The sequence below is a fragment of the Zonotrichia leucophrys genome, chromosome 4, assembly GCF_028769735.1.
Source record: "Zonotrichia leucophrys gambelii isolate GWCS_2022_RI chromosome 4, RI_Zleu_2.0, whole genome shotgun sequence".
Classification (NCBI taxonomy): Eukaryota; Metazoa; Chordata; class Aves; order Passeriformes; family Passerellidae; genus Zonotrichia; species Zonotrichia leucophrys.
The window spans coordinates 9,509,109-9,533,104 of NC_088173.1; the positions used below are offsets into that span (position 1 = coordinate 9,509,109).

The 23,996-nt window shown below is 38.1% G+C and overlaps 1 protein-coding gene across 3 annotated transcripts in view; it reads left to right on the forward strand.

Annotated features, from left to right (window-relative positions):
* The window catches only part of TRMT9B (tRNA methyltransferase 9B (putative)), a 109,502-nt gene extending 86,361 nt beyond the window's left edge, over window positions 1-23,141 (forward strand). For 2 of the 3 annotated variants that reach the window (XM_064710448.1, XM_064710449.1), the window contains exons 4-6: window positions 15,146-15,300; window positions 18,260-18,433; window positions 21,223-23,141. In XM_064710448.1, coding sequence (XP_064566518.1) covers window positions 15,146-15,300; window positions 18,260-18,433; window positions 21,223-22,262 — 1,369 coding nt within the window. In that variant the 3' untranslated portion in view covers window positions 22,263-23,141. Of the gene's footprint in view, window positions 1-4,153; window positions 4,304-15,145; window positions 15,301-18,259; window positions 18,434-21,222 lie in introns of those variants that run through there. The other variant, XM_064710447.1, reaches the window with a different exon arrangement.
* Window positions 23,142-23,996: the final 855 nt, after the last annotated feature.

Below are 23,996 nucleotides of genomic sequence, written 5' to 3' on the forward strand. Positions count from 1 at the left end.
TCAAAATGAAACCCAACAAAGTAATTGTATCAGAACAAGGTGTTCCCAATCTGATTTATAAAGACAGCAGTCTGTGTTCATATTTATTCCAAAATTTTGACTTAAACAAGCTAAAATATGGTAAGTTGTATGAAGTACAACTTACCAATGTACAGATTTTACCCACCCCTACTGTTGCTTGGCAGCATTTTCAGATGATCGGTTTGGTCCATCTATAGGTCTGGGATTTGGAGTTCCACTTGCTGGGGAATGGTCTGTGGATCTACTTGGGCAAGATAGGATGTAGTAAAAAGGACAGTACTGGAACATTAAGGAGCCCTGCATTTTTATGTGGATTTCTATCATTGCATTTCATAATAATTATTTTTCAACTAATTTTTCTGCAATACCACTACAATTGTATCTCACTTTAGTCTCTGATAGTGAAACAAGAAAGAAATTTCCCTCTCTTGTGGTCACTTCTGCTTGCTTTACCTCTTGCAACAACTGTATACTGACATCCCAAAGAAATAACAAAGGCTCTTTCTAGTGAGGTGAACATGAGTTGTCCTGCAAAGCTTGGTTGTACTTAAGTATTAAATAATAGTGCTTAGCACTTGTGCAACTTAATGCCTTATAATCTTCAAAGCACTTTACAAATCTTAACCAGTTAATCCCCACAGCAGCTCTGCATGGTAGGCTGTGAAGGTCACACATTAAAAATCTCCCATGATACAAGCTTGACTGCATAGTAAGCCTATGGGAAAAAATATCTGCACACTTATGTTCCTGAAGTCATGAGTGTTTAATTTTACTGGACTGTAATGGCTTACTTTCAGTAAATTTGTTTTGCTTTCTTATCCCATGCAAAGTAAATCCATTATACCCTGCAGCATGTCTCAGCACACAATATTATCAAAATTTTGAGGATATTTTTTTATTTTTAAAACTCCTGGAAGCAAATTAGAAGCAGAGGATATGAATTTTATTTAAGAAATCAAGTTTCTATTGCCAGTGATTGAAAAGACCATGTATGGGAAAGGGTCAGAAAGTCCCTAAAGACTGAAGCACTCAGGACAGTAACTACCATTTTTAGCAGCTTCTTTTGAAAATTTGACTTTTGTAAAATTGAAATTATCAGGCAAACAAAATATGCTTATACTCAATTTCATTGGGAAACTTAAACCTTTAGAGACCCTATTTCATTTGAGAAATAGCATGGTTTTTCTAGCTTGAATTTTCTTTGGATTTTCATGTTCCAGAAAAAGCAATCAAATAGTTGGTGCTAAAGAATATTATTTATTTAGCCTTTTCAGATCTAAAATGTCCCATGAAGTGGAGCTACTGGTTTTAGTTTGCTGTAGCATTATCACAAACACCACTGCTTCCACCTGTTGTTAGTTCTGGTGGAAAACTTTTTAAAACAACATTAGAGTTTGACACTAACATTTTAATTCTGTGTGAAGACCAAATTCACCAACCAAGGGTATAAGTCATTAGCTCATGGCTACCTCTCAAGCATCTGCATAGAAAATAAGCTTCTCAAAGGTGTTTATTCTTTGTACTACTTATTATAGAGAGGAAACAAAGTCTTTGACTGACAAGGACTTCTTCCAATGGAAGCAGACATAAAGTAGAGTTTTTGTCACAAGTTTAAAAAAAAACATGAGTTTTCCAGAACGTCTACTGAGACACTGCAGCCTTATTTACAAATACAGCATGATCCTTCCCCTCCAAGGCACCAGGCAACTTAATGCCTCCTTTTGCTTTCAAGTACAACTGTCTCTTTGTAAAGCTTGTAATTTGAGAGCTGAGCCTTTGTAATAAGGAAGCTCCATGAAATCATAAAGACTGACCTTGATTCCTTATTTTTCTACTGGTTCAACCTGGAAACTTTTATTTCCTTGTGTTTCCTTCTCTTTTTCCCCTTGCTTTGCTTTTATTCATTTTATTCCTTTTATTCCTTTTTTCCCCCTGACCTTTGGAGTAAATCACAAACAATCTTTGAAGGAATAATTAGCATTTGCTGTAACTGTATCGTAAAAACCTTTACCTGAATGACTGCAAAAGGTTATCTAAGGGTAAAGGTTTCAGACAGACCAGGGAGAGAACAATATTCAGATGAAAGATGATAGGGATGAGCACAAAAGAGATGCTAGAAAGTAAAGGAATAAATGAATGGGAATGCAAGAGGCAACATAATTAGCCAGTCTTACATGCTTGCCACTACATAATTTCAGATGTTCCAAATGAAGCCTGGTATTCTGCAGACAAACTCATAATTAAGTACAGGGTCGCAATGTACAGGCACAAGAGATCTGAATTAAGGTTTCATGGACAGCCTTCTGGCTTTCCCAATGTTTGGTCACTTAATTTAATGACCTAATCCTTTTTAATATAGAAAAAATGATTTTAATGAGGTCTTTTAATTGTTTAGGGAGGAGGGATTGGTACAGACTGCAGTTTACTATGTAATTGTAGATGCATAGTACTCCAAAGGAAAAGGTATTCTTTTTTCATTCTGCCTAAATTTGTATGATGAGACCATGATGAGACCTTAATAAATGTGGGGCGGTGGGTTAACCTTAATAAAACCTTAATAAAAACAAGGGTTTAGGTTTTTTTCCCCTAAAGTGTATTAAGCTACATGACTAACATCTATTCTAAATGCATCAGAAGCAGGAAGTCTGGAGAGACTCTGTAAGACTGATACGCAATTGTAGTTTTAGGAACATCCAGGAAAGCTTAGGTGGTAAGGGAAAAGGCTGTGTGAATTCCCCACAGTTTTATGAGTCTACATCAGAATCTTTTTCTTAGAAGGTTGAATTTAGGCAGTTCTTTCAAATGGAAGAGCTTTTAAAATAAGTAAATATTTATGTCAACAAATAACATAAGGTGGTATTCACACTTGAGTAATTTTACCTGAAGGAAGAATGAGGCATATATGGCATCATGTTCCAAAAAAGGTATCTGAAAGAGTCTGGGAATGGCAGACCCGGATTTGTCTGCACCAGTTTAGCTGACTCTACGTTACAGAATTAAATTAGCAGAATGTACATGAAGTATGGCATAACAGGGACAAGTCAACACAATGTTTGCAGAGGGCATTCATGTCTTTCATATTAGTCAAAGCTCTTTGAAGGTGTTAAGAAGGTTAGTTATTATCTGGCTGTTGAATTCCTTCCTAATGGAGATCAAGCGTCTCATCATTACTCCATGACTTTGGTACATTTAATAGAACATTAGGTTTATGTGTTTCCAGTATGCTTATTCTCATCTTGTTCTTATATTCTTCCCCTGAATCTTTTCATTCAGGTAGGATTGTCAAAGTAAAGGGAATGCATGTTCTTGAGTAATTTTGTCAGTCCTGAAAATCCCATCAATACGCAGTCTTGTTCCTCATAATCCTGTCTTCAGGTACATTAAAACTGATTTGAGCAAAAGATTACATGTAACGGGAAATAGTTCAATACATTCAGTACTTTGTGCAATGTTGTGCTGAGTTCTCTGCCTGTCATACAGGCTGGAATTGTTTCATTGCATTCTTCTTCATCTGTAATCTCTTATACATAATTTATAAGTTCTTGGGACGTGAGTATCTTTTTAGCTCATGTTTATAGTGCTAATTGTAGTGGGGTCCTGGTGAATGGCTGGGTTTTTCGTACTTGTGCAATAAACACCTGTAAGTATACGAAGTATAGAAACAATCTGCCATTTTTAGACTGCTTTGATAGGAATGAGTGCGGGAGTAGGGGAAAAAAAATTATTCACTCTCAAGAGCCACGGGATGAGAAGACTTGCAGACAGGACCTAGTCGCAAAGGTTGGCTTTGCGCTTAACCTTTAAATGAGCAAGGGCTAATCTTCCTTGGCCGCTTTTGCCATCAGCAGCCAGCACGGCTCCCATCAACCTCGGCTTAGAGGAGCTCGGGGACCCTGCTGCTCCCCCCAGCACTCCCCACTGCCTTGACGGAGCATCCCCCGCCACCATCACCTCCATCAGCACCACCCTCCTGGCAGAAACCGCCCAAGGGACGAGACGAGACCGCCAGGAGAAGAGTTAACAGGGCATTGATAACCCGGCCCCTTTTCTGTCTTACCCCGCCTCCTCCCGCTTGCGGGGAGCCGAGGGATCCGGACGCGCCGGGCGGGGGTGGCCCCGGCGGAGAGGTGCGGGGAGGGCTCCCCTCCGCGCCGCTCCGCCGGGGGCCCCGCGGCTCGGCCCGGCTCGGCTCGGCTCGGCCCGGCCCGGCCCGGCCCGCACGGCCGAGCGCCGCCGCCGCCGCGGGGATGGAGCCGGAGCCGGAGCCGCGCCGCGGGAGCAGGTGAGCACGGCGGGCAGCGCGGAGCCGGGGCTGCGGGGGGCAGCCCGCTCCGCCCCGGGGGCAAGGGAAAACCCAGCGCAAAAACCCCACCCCGACCTCACACCAGCAGCCAAAGAAGGGGAAAAAAAAAAAAGCGTCGCGGTACATTTGTGCAGATTGAGATGATCGTCTTAAAAACGCTGTCTGCAGAGCCGGGAGTCGCCCCTCTGGCGCTGAGCCAGCCCGAGAGGGAAGGGTTTGGGGATTTAAGTAATTTTTTACACACACGTGCGGTGTCCCCGCTCCCCCCGTGTCACATTTGGATTGAACGAGCCGCGGGTTGCAGCGCTGGGAGCCAGCGTGGATGCTGGAGCTCAATTTGGTGTAGCACTTGGGGAGGGGAGTTTTTCCGAAATGGGGGGAATTTACCACGGCAATAGTAAGTTTCTCCGTGGTCGCCTGCTTAGTTAAAAATTAAGTACGCGCTGTGTGTTGGCAGACAGTCCTAAGCAATGACCTGGAGCAATCCTAAGCCGGAACAGTTCATGATTATTTTCTTCTTTTCCTAGAGGATTCTAAATACTGAGCTACTGCCTCCATATAGAGCTCTCAGCATTGCAGAGTGTTCGCTGCTTAATGAATGTTTGTAAAGGGATTTTCATTCCCGCTGAGCATCAGTGGGAGCAGCCAGAGCTCAGGGAGTCAGCTCACTCGTGCCTTTTCCTTTGCAAAGAATTTCTGGCAGAATTCAGCAGCCCTGCTGTGTTGACTTAGTGCACAGGATAACATTCCTTGCTGATATAGTTGCTCAGGTGAAGCGTGCTGCTGGAGTTTATGATTCTGTGCATGAAACTTGAGAAAGAGATAAGAAAATCATTCAGCAGCCTCTCCACGAGCAACAGAACTGGTCCTTTCAGGACTTTCTCCTGCCCCTTGATGGACCCCAGAGGGTTGGCTTTGTTTTAGTAATTTGTTTTCAGTCTAGTACATAAATACATTTATTTCAGGAATATTTGCTATTTATAGACCATGTCTTCAAACAGAGTTTGAATCAGCCCTACATCAAGGGATAAGCATTTCCCATCCAAACTCAGATTTGCAGATAATTTGCTGTCCGTTCTGGATGGATGAATCGGAATATGGTACAGTAGAAACAGTGCAAGGCTTGGTCTTGAAAAATATAATTTGCAAATTCCTGCTTTTAGTTATTATCGATAAGCTACCTGAGGTCAGTAAGGTGATTCATAAGCATAAAATTAAGCAGATGTCTGCTTGTTTGCAGTACCAGGATCTACATGGGCCAGTTCACAGGTCATAATAGCAACAGAATACTCCTGTTTGACAGAAAACCATGGCTTGAGGGCCACATCTCTTATATTTATGAAGATTAAAGAGATTGGAAAACTATTTCAGACCTCTATATGCTTATGAAATAATTTTTTAAATAAAAATGAAGAGTAAAAACACTGGTGCTTAAAAAATGTTTTATTTACCCTGATGGATGGACGTCGGAGTATCAACTGAATGATTGGGAGAAAAATAGTCTAACTGTTGAAAAATAAGATAAATACTTGTGTCATAGCCAGGCTTTATGTAACTGACTTAAACTCATGTGACACAGAATCCTGGCTGATTTCTTTTCCATCAGAAAAGTTTAGGCAGAACGCAGTTGGACAGAAGGCACTGTATAACTTGGTTTGTATTTTGCTGTTGAAAAGCATTCAATTTTGAAGAAAGATTTACATTCATATCAACATGCAATAATTTCAGAGAAGTTAGTTACTTGCAGCCCAAGTTTCTTCTCACCTAATGTTTCTTTTGATGCTCCAAATACTGATGTTTGTAGTATCAACTTTTTTCCCGTATCATACAATAATTTCCTGATTTTAAGAAAAGAATAAATTCCACCTAAAAAGGCCACAGGATTAAAATATTTTCCAAATAGAGAACTTCAGCAGTGTATATGTGAAATTTCAGCTCCCCCAGGGAGCCTTTCCCTTCCATGCTGATGAAGAAAAATTACGTTTTTCAAAGCCTTTCTTGTCTTTAAAATAGAGGGCTTAGAAATAACAAGTTATGTAAAAAGGTATCGCTCATACCATAATGCATTTAAAATGAAATAATCTTTGAGTGAAGGTCTGGTGATTTATGAAAACAAGGGATCTTTTCTAGGGATGTTGACTACAGCACCACTAGGCCTTCACACTGCTCAGCCTACTCCAGTCACCGCTGGAAGAAGCTGCCAGTGTCAGACACTTCACAGAGGTTGCACCTCAACCTTTCAGTAACAACATAATGCAGTTTTCCTGTGCCTGGGTCTTAATCTGAACCCTGATAGGATTACTGGTGTATCTTCAGGAGCCTTTGTCAGCTGCATAAACACCCAGTTACTATTAGAGAGTACTTAAGACTCTTTGGAGCACTAGCCTCAAAGACATATGAGACACCTTTTTTTGTTGAGAAATAAATATAAATGCATGCTTCCTATAACTAAAACTTACCAAAAAAAAAAAAAAGAAAAAAGAAAAAAGAAAAAAGAAGTGTATCAGTCAGTTTTTAGTTTTGTAGGATAAAAAAAGTCATACTGGCTTTGATTTCATTCAAGTGGTCATCTACTGAGATAACTTAGTGCCTAGTACTGTCTACCACAAGATCTGTTCTTTTTAAATTGTATTTGGCAAATATGCTGAATACTGAATACATTTGTATATGAATATTTTAAGATAGGAAATAATATGTTCACTTGTGATAAACATTATAATCAAGAGTAGTTTATAAAATCTATCAAGAGAAACCACTTAGTAGTTCTGTAATGACTGTAATTGATTCTACAACATTTTATATCTTGAGATCAAAGGTAGCCATTGCCTGCCTCCATTTTAGATCCTACTTGGTAATGTGCTACTTATCTTTCTGTCTCTGAGATTTCAGCAGACGATATGTTTTCAAGTAGTTTAATGTCTTAAGTCAGTTTGTAAATTATTTTAAATGGGGAGGTTTGGTGTATTACAGCAAGTACCATGTAAGCACCAACAGTGATGACCTCTGTGACTGAAAAAAAAAAGAATTTTACTACATAAATTAAAGCTTATCCAACTGAAAACAGTACTCTAAACGCAAACCCAGAGTGTGAGGAAACAGAAGAAATTTTAAAAACTGTAATTCAAGAACTGCAGAATGACATTCAGGAATAAAATATTCCTGTGACTATCCCTTGGCCTAAAGAATCAAGACATATGGAGAGGATGCTTAGAATGACAACAGTGCTTGTAAAAGACCACCTTGACTGATTCATCAGGGGAGATGGAAAGTGCTAAATATTTAATGCTTGCTTAACTGCTGGAAAATGAGGAGACATGATAATTGTATACAAATGTTTGAGACGTGTAGTGACCAAGGAGAAAAAATAGCTGCATTTAAAGCTTATGGGTAGATTGTCATGGTCAGGGGCTTTGAGATAGTGATGCAGGGTACAGAGTATTTCCTGACAGGTGCTTAACTGACTTAGGTTTTTAAAAACCCATTGGTAGAGGCTCCATGTCCTACTCAATCCATAGTCATTTCCAATGCTTTTCTGTTCTTCTTTTGTTTAAAGTGTCCTATCCACATCTTCCTTGTTGTAGCTTAAGCTACTGTCTTTTTTCTACCTTTCAGTTTTGGCAAACAGGTATTTCACTTTGCAACAGTCATTCTTGTTATGAGATGATCCTCTCTCATTCTGGGCCATCACTTGGAAACAAATTTCTTTCCCCGGGATTTATGTGATTTCTGATCTCCTAGATATATACTGTATCTCATGGTTGTTCTCTCTTATTTTATTCTTGCTTGAAGTTGAATGTAATGCTTAACCTGATATGCCAGCAGTGCTGAATGTAGGAGAAGAAAAATTTTATGTAACTTGCCCTATTTCTGTGCGCTGATCCCATTTTTTTTTCTTTTCTTATTTTTTGGCAACAGTATATTGCTAAAACCATCATAACAACATAGCATGTATGGTGTTAAATCTGTGAAATGTTATATGGCCCAGATCCACTTCTGCAGAGCTGCTGCCAAGTCATCCCATCCTGCTTCCTTCAGTCTTTGTGCAGTTGGTTATTCTTATCAAAACTGCTTTGCTTTTGTCTGTTTTGAACTGTTTAAACATTTGAATTCTCATACCATTATCCAGTTCTTTCTTTCTGCAGACAGACCCTGATGATTTGGTCTGTCTGCAGAAAGAAAGAAATTATTGAGGAATGTCCAAAGCATATTTCTGGACAGGTTTGCTCAGGGTATCCTTCCAGCATGATAGTGAATTTTGATAACTACCCTCTAAATATCCTCTTCAAAATGGGGTTGTACATGTTGCCCTCAGTTTCTCAAATCTAATTTCTTGTGGCTCTGAGACTGTCTGACCTGAGACCAGTGCAATCAGCTCCCTACGTACTGTTTAGTAGGCTTGTTTAGAAAAACCCTGAAATTAAAAGCCCCAACCTATTCTCTCCCTAAGTTCTTATCCCTTTGTCACTTATGCATTGACACCTGATGGCAATTAATATGAATAGTGAAGAAGAAAAACCTGAACACTTTGCTCTTCTCAGCGCTACTTATTTTTAGACTTTCCTTCCTGCTTAGTAGACCCAATTTTTCCTAGTCCCCACTTTCTCCTCTGATGCCTGTGCAGAGTGCTTCTGAGCAGGATCTGAAGACCCACATCAGTGCACATGCTGCATCACGGGTTTGTGACTGTGTGGGACTTCAGTAGGAAGGGACTCAGTGCTGGGAGGTGATTTGTGAGTTTTGATGTGACAGCAAAGATGAACAGACACGTAAAAGGACTGTGAAGCTTCCGTGTGAGTATGCTCCTCCTCCCAGGGTTTTTTAATGGCCAAGGGTCCCTGTTTGTGCATTTTCATTCAGCAGAATGTTACCTATCTACAGAATGCCGTTTATGTACTTAGTGAAAACAAATCTGTTTACAATGCAACGTTTCATGTACCTAGACTATGACCCTAAATGCAAAACAGCAGGGGGGAATATTAAATGATTAACTGATCCAAGAATGTGCAGTGCATAGTACTAGGTTTTTGTCTAAACTGGAAAACAAAGCTAACAAAATGAATGTGACAGTGAATGGCTGTCATTTTGAGTTACTAGAGCTTGAACTATAAGCTTATTTTGTCCAAGGTCTTGTAAGAGCAGTCTCAGTCCTTTTAATGTTTTGCTGGGACAAAGTTCCATGTATTTTAGTAAGAAAAAATACAGTGATGGTGACTTCATTTCAACCAAAGAAATTACTTTAAAATGCTCATTTCACAATTAATGTTTCAGCTAACAGTGGTTCTTGTCAAATGTGTCCCAGCTCTTTATTTTTTGTTTCTGAATTTTCCAAACTTCACTGGAGGAAGGGTTTTGAATCAGGATTTCAGCTCAAAAAGGTTTTGGTAATGCTGCATGGAGCTCCCCTTGCTCTGATTTCAGGCTCTGCATTTTCATAGGATTATAATGGTTCATGCATGGTTGAAATTAATTACTGGAGCTGTTAGCCTTATGTAAGCAAATCATCCTCTATTGTATCCTCTTGCTAAACTTTCATTGCAGCTAGTTTAACTGTTCATGACAGCATTCCCATTAGTTTGTTTCATTACCATTTGTTTACTAATATAGCTGCTTTGCTTAAAGTGGAAGCCACTCGGCATGTTGGCATAGATCACTTTGTTGTCTGCATTATTGAAAAGAGAAATCACCATCAATCAGAAGTTGCAGCTATTGAATTTATAATTCAATCCAAGGGTGAGCAAAGTTCTGATAAAGAAGTCTTAGGTTTGTTTTTCAGAAGGGCTGCAATGATGTTTTGCTGTTGGAGATTAATTGGATTTTTGTCTTTGCGTGGGAAAAATACTGTGGTTTATAGTCCACTAGAACTGTACACTTCAATTTGCATAGCTACCTGTATTTGAATGAAAAGACTGATAAGTCTTGGAAGTAAACTGGAAACTTTTCTCACTGAATAGGTGATTCTCCCTATTCTAGGGCTGAAGGAAGAAATACAAATTGAACTGCCCCACGTTTTACTTAGATGTTATTAGAAACTACAAGTGCTTGTGTTATTGCTGGAGAGCAGGGTACTGAGGATGTAGACCTAGCCCTTGTGGTTTATCCTGTTCCATTTAAGCAATTAATTAGGTTATTGCATGTGTAATCAAGATTTATGTTTCTGTGGCCACAAAGAGAGACACAACTGTGCTGAATTTCCTAGGTCTTTGAAGCAGTTCTTCTTACCCAAAATGATATTGAGAATTTCCATCAGCACATGAAAATGAGTATGTCTAAGAGGGGCCCTCATTAATAGGCTGAAATCTTGCCCTGAATGGAGTGAATCCATGCTGCTCATCAACGGGTTACAGAAAATGGGCAGTTGCAAGACAGAAGACAAGGAAGGCCTGTGGTGCAAATTAATCAAGCAATTGATTTCAAGACAAATCAGAGCAATGCAGGAAAATGACAGCGTGGTTCCAGGAGGCCACTGACAAAAGCTTTGCGATGTTTACTGGGTACTGTGCTTGGCCTGGAGAGAAAGGAAAGGAGGAGCTGCACAAGAGCCAGGTCAGACTTCACAGTATTACTGTGTTGTATCAGGTTAAATAGTCCTGCTGACATAGCACATGCTAAAGGAGATGGGGGAAGTTGTAATAAATGAAAAGAACATGGAAGATGAGAATTGTAGGTGACTGGGAGGAGATAACTTGAGGTAGGTGAGGAGGTCTGTAAGTGATTCAGAACTGCAGGTAATTGTGAAGAGCTTTTGGTAGACTGTGGTAGAGGCAGTGTTTTTGGACTGAACACTATCTCCTGTCCTTCAGTTTCAGGACACCCCAGTGAATCTGGGAGCCAGCAAATATTTTGTCCAATTGAGGATGAAGTATTTAATACCATTAGTCAACACTGTAAATTAAATGCTTTCAAAACCAACAACAAAAATTCAAACACACTCGCCCTCCCCCAAAAAACACAAAAACCCACACATTATTTTTAAAAAGTGTTGGAAATGGGGGTTATTAATTTTGGTTGTTTTCATTTCAAGGTCACTTGCTGAAACGTATTTCCTACTTCAGCAGCAATAAAAAATATCCAAGGACCATGACTTTTATTAAAGCAGTATCCTTGAAAAATTAATTATCTAAAAGGTTGCAGAATGTTAATGGAATGGGAAGAAATTAGATTACCTTAGAGCCAGAGAACTCTTAGTGAGATATATAGCTATGAAAATATAGATCGTGTTTGTACAATTCCTTTTACCTTCTTGGAAGTTGTAATATTTTAGGGTTTTTTTTTTGGTTTGTTTGTTTGGTTTTGGGTTTTTCTTTAACAAAGAGGAAAAAGAGCAGTGTAGGAAAAAGTCAATGGACTATAACCTATTTACTTCCAAACAATTTGTTAATCTACCACAGTTATCTGTGATGGACTGGTGATCCATTTCCCTGCAAATTCAGCAGAATTAAAATAAAGTTTTCATCCAGTTTCCTCATTTAATAGACCAGCTGCAACAAGGGCCTGTTGTAGTCTCATGAACAAATCACCAGGAGGATGCCCAGGAAGCACTGAAGGGGAAGAGATTCCTGCTCTTCAGTTTTTATCCAAGCTGCTTGTTTGCAGTCGGTGGGTGTTTGTTGAGCTGCATTCGCATCTCGAGGACTTGGCAGGACTTGCTGCAGAGTGACTGAACAGCTCAGAGCGACTGAACAGCTCAGTGCCAATTTACTGCACACTCCCATCTCTGCTCCAAGCCTCTGCATGAGCCCTTTAGCAGGGGCATAAGTACAAGAGAAGAAGAATTGAGCAAGGGAAAAGTGTTCATAATTACCACCTTCTGCTTCTCCTCACTGGTCTTGTCAGACAGCTTCTGAGAAGCTTAAATGAGAACTGGAGCAGATGCTGAAGCAGTGGGATTTCTGGGCAGATTTTCATTACCTACTTTGCAAAACAGACTTTCCAATTATCCAGGAAGTTAAATCCAGAAGTTGGATGAAATTAATGTTTTCTACAATTCATGTCCAACAGAGGCACTGACTTTCAAAGCAAAGAAGTTGTTACGGTTGTTTTTGTTTAGAAAGAGAAATAGGGGCATTGAGTTTGGCTGGTAAAGTCACATGGGTCTAAGTTTCTGTGGTTTTTGTGGTGACAGTTTACTTGTGTGAAAATGGTACAGCTGCAGGTCTGGGCAGACTCCTCAGGTTCCTTTTGTTTTGTAAACATTGAAATGAAGAGGGTAATTGCTGGGACATTTCCTGCCGTGCTGCAAAGTAAAACCTGATAGTATTATGGATCTTGACTGGAAAGTCAAATTGGCAAGTTTGATTTCATCATGTGCCTGAATTGTTTGCCAAATATAAACAATCAGCAGGAGTGGAAATTGTTACAAAATAGTGGATGAAATAATTTGTCTTTTACCATTATTCTATTATAACCAAATTATTTTCTTGGCAATGTTTATTAAGAATATCTAAAAATAATAATTTCTAGTGGTATATTGTAAGACATGGAAGTCTCCAGCATGTCCTGTGTAGCTGAAGACTCAGTACCAGTTCCAGTGAACAAGAAAGTTAAAGGAAGAACTAAGAACTTAATGGTCTTGGATTCAATAGGAAACAAAGCTCTATCTCAGTCTTCACTGGAATTCAATGTAGACATTTTAGGAAAATAGAGAAAAAAAGACAGCGTTTGGAATTCAGTATGAATGGTTGGAAACATTCTGCCTTTTCAGTTCTTTTCAAGAACTGCAGAGGTTGAACGAAGAGCTTCAAGTGGAAAGATAAAAGAAAGCACTTGGATACACTGAACCACATAGTAACTGAACATGAAATATAAATTAGACCAAGGAGCTGGTCTGGCAACAAAATAGAAGAAATGATTGTTAGTCTTTGGAATTACTACTTATAAATAGAGGACTCCTAGGCACTTGAACAACGAAACAGAGTATGTTTTGAGACAGAGAAAAAAGACAGCTGGAGACATGAAACACCTGATTTATTTTATTTAAGGATCAAATGAAAACAAAGGATTGGACTTTTGACTCTGAGGAATACTTACTTGAAATTACTGCAACTAATCCATTCCATGTGACAACATAACTTGAAATTGATTCTTAGAAAAGTTTGAGTAACTTCTGGCACATGTAATATAATTTCAATTATTTCATAATTTCTATGTTGCTTCTTTTGTTCAGTCTGTTACAACTTTTCACTCTTTAATGAAACTGAAAATGTGCCTAGTAGCAATGTACTATACTGTTTCTGAATTTAACTTTTTATGTATATGTACATATAGTAAAAGGTGAGCTAATGCAGGATAAAAGAAAATTGTGGATTGTAGAAAAAAGATAAGGATTGTGAAAATATTGAACATAAATCTTTTGAAGAGAGGTACTAATAGATACTACAGTCAGAATAGACTGTGCAAAGTGTTAACACTTTGTCCCCACCTCTTACACAGTACCAGTGAAATGGATCAAGCCTTACATACTATTCTGTAAACATTCACACACACTTGTAGTATGTTGTTTCTTTTTCGGTCACTGGGATTAACTCCCATTTTTAAATTAAAAAGATTGTATTTGTAGGACAGGTGTAGGACAGGTTGTGTCTGTAGAACAGTTGCAGTGCCAGCTCACATTATTTATTACACATATATTTAAAAAAAAATAAAAGGTTTTTTTCTCATAGATACAATAATTTCTCATATATTCTTATCTTTTCTCTCATACTAATGTATTTCAAACTAAAAGTGACAGGAAGAAGAAATTTTTATTATGGTTCCTAAATGTATAATATTTGAAAATCAAGGAAAGTAAATTGAAGTCTTTGCTTCTGACCTTTTCAAGTGCAGTCAAAGGAGCCACTTTTATAATTTTATCTTGATAATACATTGCTTAGTCTGTTTGATGTTTGGAATCTGGCTTTAATCTCTGTGGAATTGTTGGACAACTGAATAAGTTTTGTTTTAATAATGGGAAGAAATATTTCCCATATAAACAGGCAGTTTAAATTAGTTTGAAGAATGCCTTAACACTTTGGAATGTAACCTCATCAGCCTTCATCAGATACTCAAACCTCACCTGATTGGTCCTTGGATGAGAGGATACATTAGGAAGATGTAAGATTCTGTATGAAGAGATTCAGTGTCTGCATCCACTTGGTATCTACATGAGCTCAGGGGTAATACTTAAAGTTTAAGAAGATACCATTTCTTGGATCAGTAAACTAAAATACTGTGCTAAGACATGAAGATAGGAGTGGAAGTAGGGAAATCAAGGTTTTGTTGCTGAAAAATTTTAGCAAGCTAATCACTTCTAGAGGGATGATAAACCACAAATCACTTATGCATGATTTAGGGGCTTAGGTTTTAGGGACCAGGCTGTATTTCAAGTAACACATTAGTAGTTTGCCTGTTCACATTAGCAACAACAGGAAGGTTGGTTCTTAAAATCCTGTTCACAACTGGTTGGACTGATGATTGTAAAGGTCTTTCCAAGCTAAATGATTCTATGATTCTCTATCCATTCTGCACTTTCACTGAATACAGGCTCTCTTTTGCACCAGATAAGTTTTTACTGTATTGGGGAATTTTGCAATGTGCCTATTATTGCATAGACATGTGCAGTTACATAATGCTTCACAGGGGAGATGATACATTCACATTTTTTCTCAACTTTCATGAAATAAAATCAGATCCTTTGAGTAAAGACTATTTTATAAATACGACTGGTAGATGGATGTAGTTTATGAATATAGGCGTACAAGGTCCTGAATTATGCATGCCTATATAAAGTCTATAAAATATAAAGTCTATACTGCAACAGTTTGTGAACCTTCATTATGTTTTCAGGATGGAACATGAGGCTACCCAGCTAGAAAAGCAGCATGTGCACAGTGTGTATGAAAATACAGCTGCCTACTTCAGTGATCTGCAGACCAAAGCATGGCCTCGTGTTCGGAACTTCCTGCTGGAACAGAAGCCTGGCAGTCTCGTTGTTGATATAGGTAAGCCATTCTTTGAGGTGGCATAAAGGATTGTTTATAAGCTTTGTTAATCATATGTAGCCTTCAGATCAACTGGTTTTTTTAAGTTGTTTAAATCTGTTTTGAAATTGTTTTTAAGTCCCAATGGTAGATGCCATATACTGCTTCTTTTAATTCTTTGGCAGTGTATCATGTAGACAGTAAATGTTTTCCCTTATTTTTGTTGAGCTAAATCTTAATCTATCAATTTCCCCACCAGCTTAATGGCCTTTCATTCCCCTGGAGTCCTTTTGAAAAAATTATGTTAATAGCCCAATTATTTAATATTTCAGTTTCTTTAGATCACTTGGTTTATGTAATACTAGTCTGCAATTTATTTGTTTTCATTTGTTCTAAAACTCTTCCTAGCAAGGCTTTTTATTAAGAGAAATCTTCTTATATGACTGCTGTTAAAAATATATTAAAAAAAAAAAGATCTGAGAATCTTCCTGTGATCCTAAATGTGGACACCATATTTAGGTGTTTTCCTGTTATGGCATTGTCTTCCCTACATTCCCTATATTTATACCTGGATTTTCTGTTGTTCCTGCAGACTTTCCTGGGGGCTTCCAGATGCTGGCGTGTTTCCTTTGCTTCATTATGGCTTCAGTCCCACACAGCACATTGCAAAACAAATGCACTTTGTACCATTGTGTTTTCCATACTGTTTAAACTAATAAAATACTTTTACACAGCAAGGTTTAACAAATGTGCACAATAAATTATGCATCTGCTTTACCCTATAAGAGAAAAACATTGTTGGAATATGCTGTAGGCCGTAATCAGGAGATAATATGGAGTTCTCCTGCTGCTGTTGAGCATTACACCAAAAATACTTGATAAATGTTATTTTGAGCATGTAGCTATTTTTATATGTCTGCACCATTGTCATTAATCTCAGGAAATATCCAATGGTCTACACTCACTCAACTGAGAGCTAGATTGAATCTTGTCAGCCAAAATCATTGCCACCTCAGTAGAAGTCATTTGCATCTTAGCTAAAGTTTTTTGAGGCTCTGAGAGCAGGGATTGCTGAAAGCTTAAGGTCACCCTGTTGCAGTGTTATCTGGAGAGAAGATGAGACTTCATCAAATTCAGTCCTTACAGTTGCCAGTAAGAACACTCCCATTAAGGCACACAAGGGATCTTGTGTATCTTATTAAACCTCTTTTATGAGGCCAAAAGTAAACACAATACTCAGATTCCTGTAGATCTTATTAAACCTCATAAAAGAGGTTTAAGTAGGAGTTGTGCTAAAGTGGCACTAAAATTTTCAAAATGAGATCTTTAACTGGTAATTTTCAGTTTAATACTGCCTTTTACTAAAATATAATTTTGTCTATTTGCCTTACTATTTTTAATTGATCAAAACACATGAAAACAGCTTGGCCATTGTTAGCTTCAAGGACTTCACCTGCCTGAATACTCATTTAAAAGTAAATCTCTGGCAAATGTAGATATTTAGAATAATGGGATTGTTGACACTATTACCTTCCTTCCAAAGAGGACCTTATACTTCCAAAGACTCACAGCAATTACAAAGCACTTCATAAAAACCATGTGATAAGCAACTGAGTCTTCCAAATTAATGATGGTTGAATAAATGTTCTTCAGCAAACACAATAATGAATAATAATTTATAAAAATCTTTAAAATTTGTAGTTTTCTAACACGTAGAGCTTCATGTATTATTGCATACATTCCCTGGACTGCATTAGCAATATTAGTATTTTCCATTTTTCTCAAGTGTTATCTCAAAGAATAGTGCTTGCTTTTAGCTGAGAAATATGCTCTTTTTCACCACTGAAGTGCTGTTCAGTTCTGCAATAGTTCCTGTGCTGTCTCTCTAGATAATAGTGCACATTAACATCACCAAGAGCAGCAGTGCTGCAAGAAGCAGTGATGTTTCTAAAGATAACTCCAGGCCTTTAAATTGAATTACCAGTACTGAGCTGATTCTCTTTGCCAAGCTGCTCCCCCTTTGCTTGGCTGTCAGCATTCAGAAATTATTGCTCACTAGTGACCCAGAGCTGCAGTGAAAGGCTCCCAGTATAATTTTGAAAAGTGCTTGTTATGCATAAGGCATTGAGGGATCCTCTGAAAGATTTCAATTCACTACAGCACAGTCCTTGAGAAGACAGACTTTTAGGTAGAAGACATTCTGGAACAGTTAATTGCATTTACATGGGTTATAATGCATTGGCACAAAGTCAAAAAGAGGATGTGCCTGCAATATGGAAATAACTTCTATGATTTATGGTTATTTTCGAGTCTGTATCTAAAGTAAAAATTTTCCACTCTGACTTGTGTCAGTGGCATTTATGGTTCAGGACTTCTTGGAGAGAAATGGGATGCACTGGAGAAGTACTGCATGGGTTTAAGCAAAGGAAAGAGATCTGTTGCAGACCGCTGAAAAGATATAACACACTGGCTTCAGGAAATCCCCTGAACAGAAATATGTTGGAAGCTGGAATGGCTCTGGGGACAGCGCCTTAGTGCTTATCCTTTTCTTACCCTCTCCTGGGTGCCCATTTATGCTCATTGTTGGTAACAGGACACCAGGCTATATAAACACTCAGTATGAAGCAGCGTGGTTGGGTTTTTATTCTCAAAGATGTACAATACAGAGGACCATTCTTTCCTCCTCCCACCTGCACTTGTCCTTGTTCCCCACAGAAATACAGAAAACCTGCTATTATACAGGGCTGTGAAATGAGTATTTTTGTCAGTGATGATGGTGCTGTTACAGTCCTAATAGTGTGAACATACAATTTCAACAGTGCACATGAGTCCTGCAGCAGTTAGGCTAGTCAGCACAAACCCTCTTTTTGTTTTCCAGGAAAATTTAGGATTAGGAAAAGCCTGCATATTATTTTGACTGATTTGGGAGGGAATACAAATGTTTGGAATATATATTCTAACCTAGTATCCTTTTCTTTAGGTTGTGGAACTGGAAAGTATCTCAGTGTCAACAGTCAAGTGTATAATCTGGGCTGTGATTACTGTGAGGGGCTGGTAGAAATTGCAAGGAAGAAAGGTGATGAAGTTCTGGTGTGTGACAACCTTAACCTTCCCTTTAGGGATCAGTGCTTCAATGCAGTCATTTCAATTGGAGGTAAGACAACATACCTACATTCTGGCCCCAGCAAATGAGAATTTCTGAGCATTCTTTTCTTTCCATGTGGCTTCATTTCAGTTAATTGTTTTGAAACAGTTCCTTAGAATTACAGGATATATAACTTAAATTAATTTGGTCAACATGAAAAAACAAAACTCCCATTACTCAAGAGGCACTGTTGGCCAAGGAAATATGCATATCCCTTGTTTGTTTATATGTGGTAGAGAAAAGGTTTCCTTCCAGCATGCATTGTAAACAAGTGAAAACTAACCTAAACATGGCTGCTCAAAGCTTAAACAGATTAGATGCTCAAGACAAACTCTTGGTTTCTCCATAACATCTGTTTTGAACAGCAAATGCATGGAAATGAAAACTTTATAGCAGAGCTTTGTATTCATATTAAGTATTATGTATTGTGAATTCAGATTTCTCTTAGTCATAAGCACTCAGATTCATACAAGCACTTCTTGAATAAAATGACCAGAACATCTCTGCATCTTAACTCTTCTGATCTCTCTTTTTGAAAATGCTACTTGTAATTTGAGAAGTATAATTTGCAAAGCATAGATAAAATAAGAATACCCACTTACAGTTTAGGTTTTTAGCTCTAGTCTTGATTGAGCTGCTTTCAGGGTTTTTTAATTCATCAGCAAAGTGGAAAGCATGATAATTATTATTGATAGCAATCAACAAACTACTTGAAATGTGATAGAAATTTATTTTAAAATGTATCTTTCACATAAACAAGTGGAAGGAAAGGGTGACTATTACACAAGGAGTAACCATATTACTTTGCTTTCATGTTGGCTAGTTAGCCAGTGAGCCCTACTCACATTTTGGGTCTTGTAGCACCATTCAGTGCTTATCAGATCAGCAGACTCAGAAGGATAGCATACCTATCTAGTGTTTATATCAATTATAAGCCTGACAAGTTTAAAAGTTCACATGCTATTTCAGTACATTTAACAATAATGGATTTTAATCTCTCTTGAATAGAAACATGGTATGCCTGTGTCCATCTAATTCTAAATAAAGTGGTTTTCATCCTATTACAGAGAAAAACAAGTATTTATGTACTTAGTCAAGTACTCTTCTTGGATTTGTTGGTATAATCATGTTTATAGGATTGATTTTTCTGCAGAACCACCAGAGTGATTCTAACCAGAAGGAATATTTAACCCATTAAAGAATTTGCACAGATTCTGTTGGTTGATTGTTATTTTTTTCTGGTAAATTAAACTTGTATGTGTATGCTATCTCTGTCAGTTTTGATAAAATTTTGCAGGCGGTTCTGTGGTGATAGATGGCCTAACTCCAGTATAAGAAAATATCAGTTCCATTCTCCCTATCCTGTGTCAAAAAAAAGATTTTCTAGAATTTTTTTTCAATTTTGAAAAAAGATGCCTTGGAGTCAGGAGTACAAAACAAATGCTGGAAACAAACGCTGACTGCATAGATGGGAAACTCTTCTCAGAGTTGTCTATTTTGTATTCTCAGAAGTTTGTGAGAGCCTTGTCAATATGAACTGCCAAGAACGCTTTTCTTGGCTTGTGATAATAAAGCTACATTTTTCTCCCCTTGGTAATTTAATCATTGTTTTGAATGATTGGATGGGCTAGTTGGATGCACTTTTCATAACTGCAGTGTTGAACTAACACTGTTTCTACACCTACAATTGGCTACTGTCTAGCAGCAAAATATAATCAAATTTTTCTGAATTTATAGAGAAATGTCTTCAGGTAAGAACATACTCTATTACCTGCTGTTCCATGAGTAAATTGAATGTTTTTCATGTAGAAGTGGCTAGCTTGAAACAAACCATGGAATTAGTCCCCTTTACATCACTGAATCAAATCTAGTACTGATGATATATAGAGCAACATGACCAATGTGTCCAAGCTCAGTACAAATTAATGCCTCTGAGAGTTTAGAGAGAAAATAGTTCTCTTAGCTATTCTCTGACTGTTTAAATTGGCTCATTCATACTCTAGGTAGATAGGAAGATAGAAATAATGTAGAAATATTGAAATGTAGTGTCATTTCACATTGGAGTGAAATTTGAAAATTTGGAAATTGTCCTGGAAAGAAAAACAAAATATTGTGATCAAAATTTTTATTTTAAATTTGACTTTATTTTTTCTAGCATAACATAATGTAAAAAAATTATAAAATGCTGAGACATGCAGTGTAGACATTATTTTTTACAAAAATTAAATTTAATTTGACAAAAATTAAAGCAATGGTGAATATTGGTCTAAATTTTCTCACTAGACGTTTTGCAAGTATGCTGATATACAAGTTCAAAGTGTCTTTGTACTGATATTACATTTTGCTGTATTTGTTACATGGTGAAAAGATTTTCTATTTTCAGTAAGATAAGTTTGAAAATTGTACCAAAAACTAAAGTCAGCTTGATACTATCTAACTCACCTAAAGGCTAGGCATTTAAGGGAAAGCTTGCCATATTATAATGTGTTATGGGTTATGCAGAGAAACAGAAACCTTCCGCTTATATGCCTGACTTTTCTTGAATCCCTGTTTTGGGAGGAGACTGATTTCCTTCTTCCAGATTTTCTTATTTTCATCTATTGAGCATAATCATCAAAGAGAGCATTCTGAGGTGAACCTCTTTTGTGGTACCTATAAATTCAGCACTGTTGCTGACTTGCAGCAAGTGATAATTTGGAATGAGGCAACTGAGATGACTGAACATGTAGAACAGGTCGAAGATGGAAATGCTTTGTCATTACTGATATTCAGTACATAATACCTTTCTTTTTCCACAGTGATACATCATTTCTCAACTAAACAAAGGAGAATCAAAGCAATAAAGGAAATGGCAAGGATATTGACACCTGGAGGCCAAATAATGATTTATGTTTGGGCTATGGAACAAAAGAATCGTCGCTTTGAGAAACAAGATGTATTTGTCCCATGGAACAAGGCCTTGTGCTCTCGCCATTTTTCAGAATCAAATCAATCTGGAGATAAGGGTGACTTTGTCCATAGTGCAAAAGGCCAAGACATACACCCTGCACAGCTTGTCATCTCTGAGTGCAGCTACCAAAGCAATCTGCAGCCAGAAACTGATTCAAAACATCCCCGCAATATGGACCATTGCTTACCCAGAGCCTGCTGCATGAAAATTTCTGAGGAAGAAAACAGATTTTACAGTGCTCTAGGAAGATCTTTCCGCTCATGGTTTTTCTCCAGATCCCTTGATGAATCAGCCCTGAGAAAGCAAAGTGACAAAATGAAGCACCTGAAACATGAAGCAGTGTGGGCCAACAGTGCCGTACCCATTCAGCATTCACGGCACTGCAGTTTGGATTTAGGTCACCATGGGGCTCTGTTAAATGAACAGAGCTTAGATGATGATGATGATGTGTTTGTGGAAAGCCTGTCTCTCAAAAAGCCACAGTGGTCACCAGCAACACATGCCCTGAAGGATTTAAGTTTAAATGGAGGACACCAGAGTGTAGCTCAGAGCAAGGGGGACGAAGCTTCATTTATAAATGGCCCAGTGGAAGACAAGGACTGCAGCTGTGATTGTAATAAAGATGGTGCTGGTAAGTCTGATGCCAGCAAGTTTTTCAAAAGAACTTCAACAACTGACTCCACTGACTCAGCTTTGGATTCAGCAGTGTCTGTTGGGGACCAGACTGATGCCATGCTGGATACAAAGGCCTTCATGCGTTATTACCATGTTTTTCGGGAAGGAGAGCTGAGTTCTCTGGTAGAAGAGAATGTGCCTGAGCTTCAGATACTTTCTTCCTGCTATGACCATGGAAACTGGTGCATTATTGCAGAGAGAAGAGGAACATAGCTATAAAGAGAACAAAGCAGAATCCAGTGACTGAGGATTTTAAGCTCTTCCTTGTGTTACTGTGGTTGTGCAGTGTGACATGGAATTTAAATCTTGTAGTTGTGTGCCATTCATTTTTGAGTTATTATCTCTTAACTATTTAACTAGCTAATGCAAGATCTGTATATAGGAATGTAAGTGGTAGACAATATTTATGTTTTGTTAAACTTTTATGAAGTTAAAACTGTAGAGTTTTATATTGCTGTTAGCAAATAATTGTGTTTTAAAATATACTTTTCTATTGAGAAATAAACCTTTTTATAAAACAAGGATCAGGACATCTTTTATGAGAAATATCCTCTCAGTAGAAAGTCTAGTCTTTGTTCTTCAGATGCCAGAGGTTTGTCACATTGCTCCCTATTCTTGAAGCCGTATAAATGAGACATAGACACTTTGTCTAAAATTGTACTTGACTGTACACTGGTAGAGTGCATGCTGCAGAACTGGGAGCAAGCATTGTCCCAGTGCTCCTTAGCTGGGAGTAGAGTTATGAATGGGCAAAAAACTGTGTACCAAACAAGCTCTGCATATTCTGTCATTTGATGTTTGTATTTGGGAGCAAATGAGCACAGATTGAGAACAGTATTTTTTAATTTTGTTTTAAAAATAATTTGTTTCTCAGGTGCAGGTGAAGTTTTATGTGTTTGCTCTCACAAATACTTTATCTTAATTTCCTTTGCCATAGTTTTTCATTGGCTATGTGTATATAAAAGTCAGAGTTGTGAGAGTATGAGTATTATGTAAAGTTCTAAAAAATCAAATCCTTGAAATACATACATCTTTTTGATAAGCTTGGGAAGCTAAGATTAAATTAATAAAAATGCTGTGCATATCTGGTCAGCTGTTGTATTTACTTTTCTTGTTCACAGACATGAGGATATATATTAACATGTGTTAAATAATGTAGACAGGAAAAGGATAAGCCCAGTTTGCACATAAATTACAAATTCTTGTCTTGTGAAGTTTAAATGAACCTTTTGATACCTAGGTGATGGTTTACACAACTTTCCTGTTCCCTCCAAGACATACCATCACTATCCATCTGTAGTCAGTTGTAGCAGTTTATAGTGCTGGGGATGAAAAGCACCTTTGGCTTCAGAAGATCAGTGGTGGAGCTGCCAGCCGAGGCAGGGCTAGAAGAGGCTGATTTCCTCATTAGCACAGAATTACTCCGTGCCTGGGCTTGATTCATAGTCAGTGCTTGCAGTGCAGGGCACATCTTCAGCTGGTGTGATTTCATGACCTTTAATGGAGCTACACAGATTTCCCCCTTCCCCAAAAACCCCAAAATCCCAAACCCCTTTTGTCACAGCAGTTTTAAAGAGCTATATAATTAAGATGTCTGCCCTATTATTGAGCAAGTAGCTTTGAATTCAAGGCAATAGGAGTGAAATGCCAAGCTTTTCCAGTCTATGCTGCATGAGCAGGTGGATTTGGGATTGTTCAGTACAAAACCTTGATGGTGCTGAGTATTTTTTGATGTAGCTCACATTCCCTGCCTCACTGGGTCCAGCTGCTCCTGGCTGAGGGGGCTGCATCTGCTGCATCCTCAGGCTCCAGATTTAGACACTTAGTGCCAAAGTTCCCATATTGCAGAGCCAGCATGGACTGTGCTGAGCTCCACACCTCACTTGCAATGTGGTTGTGTCAGACAGGGCAGGCCTGCCTCTTTTGTTGGGAATTTCTGGATGAGCT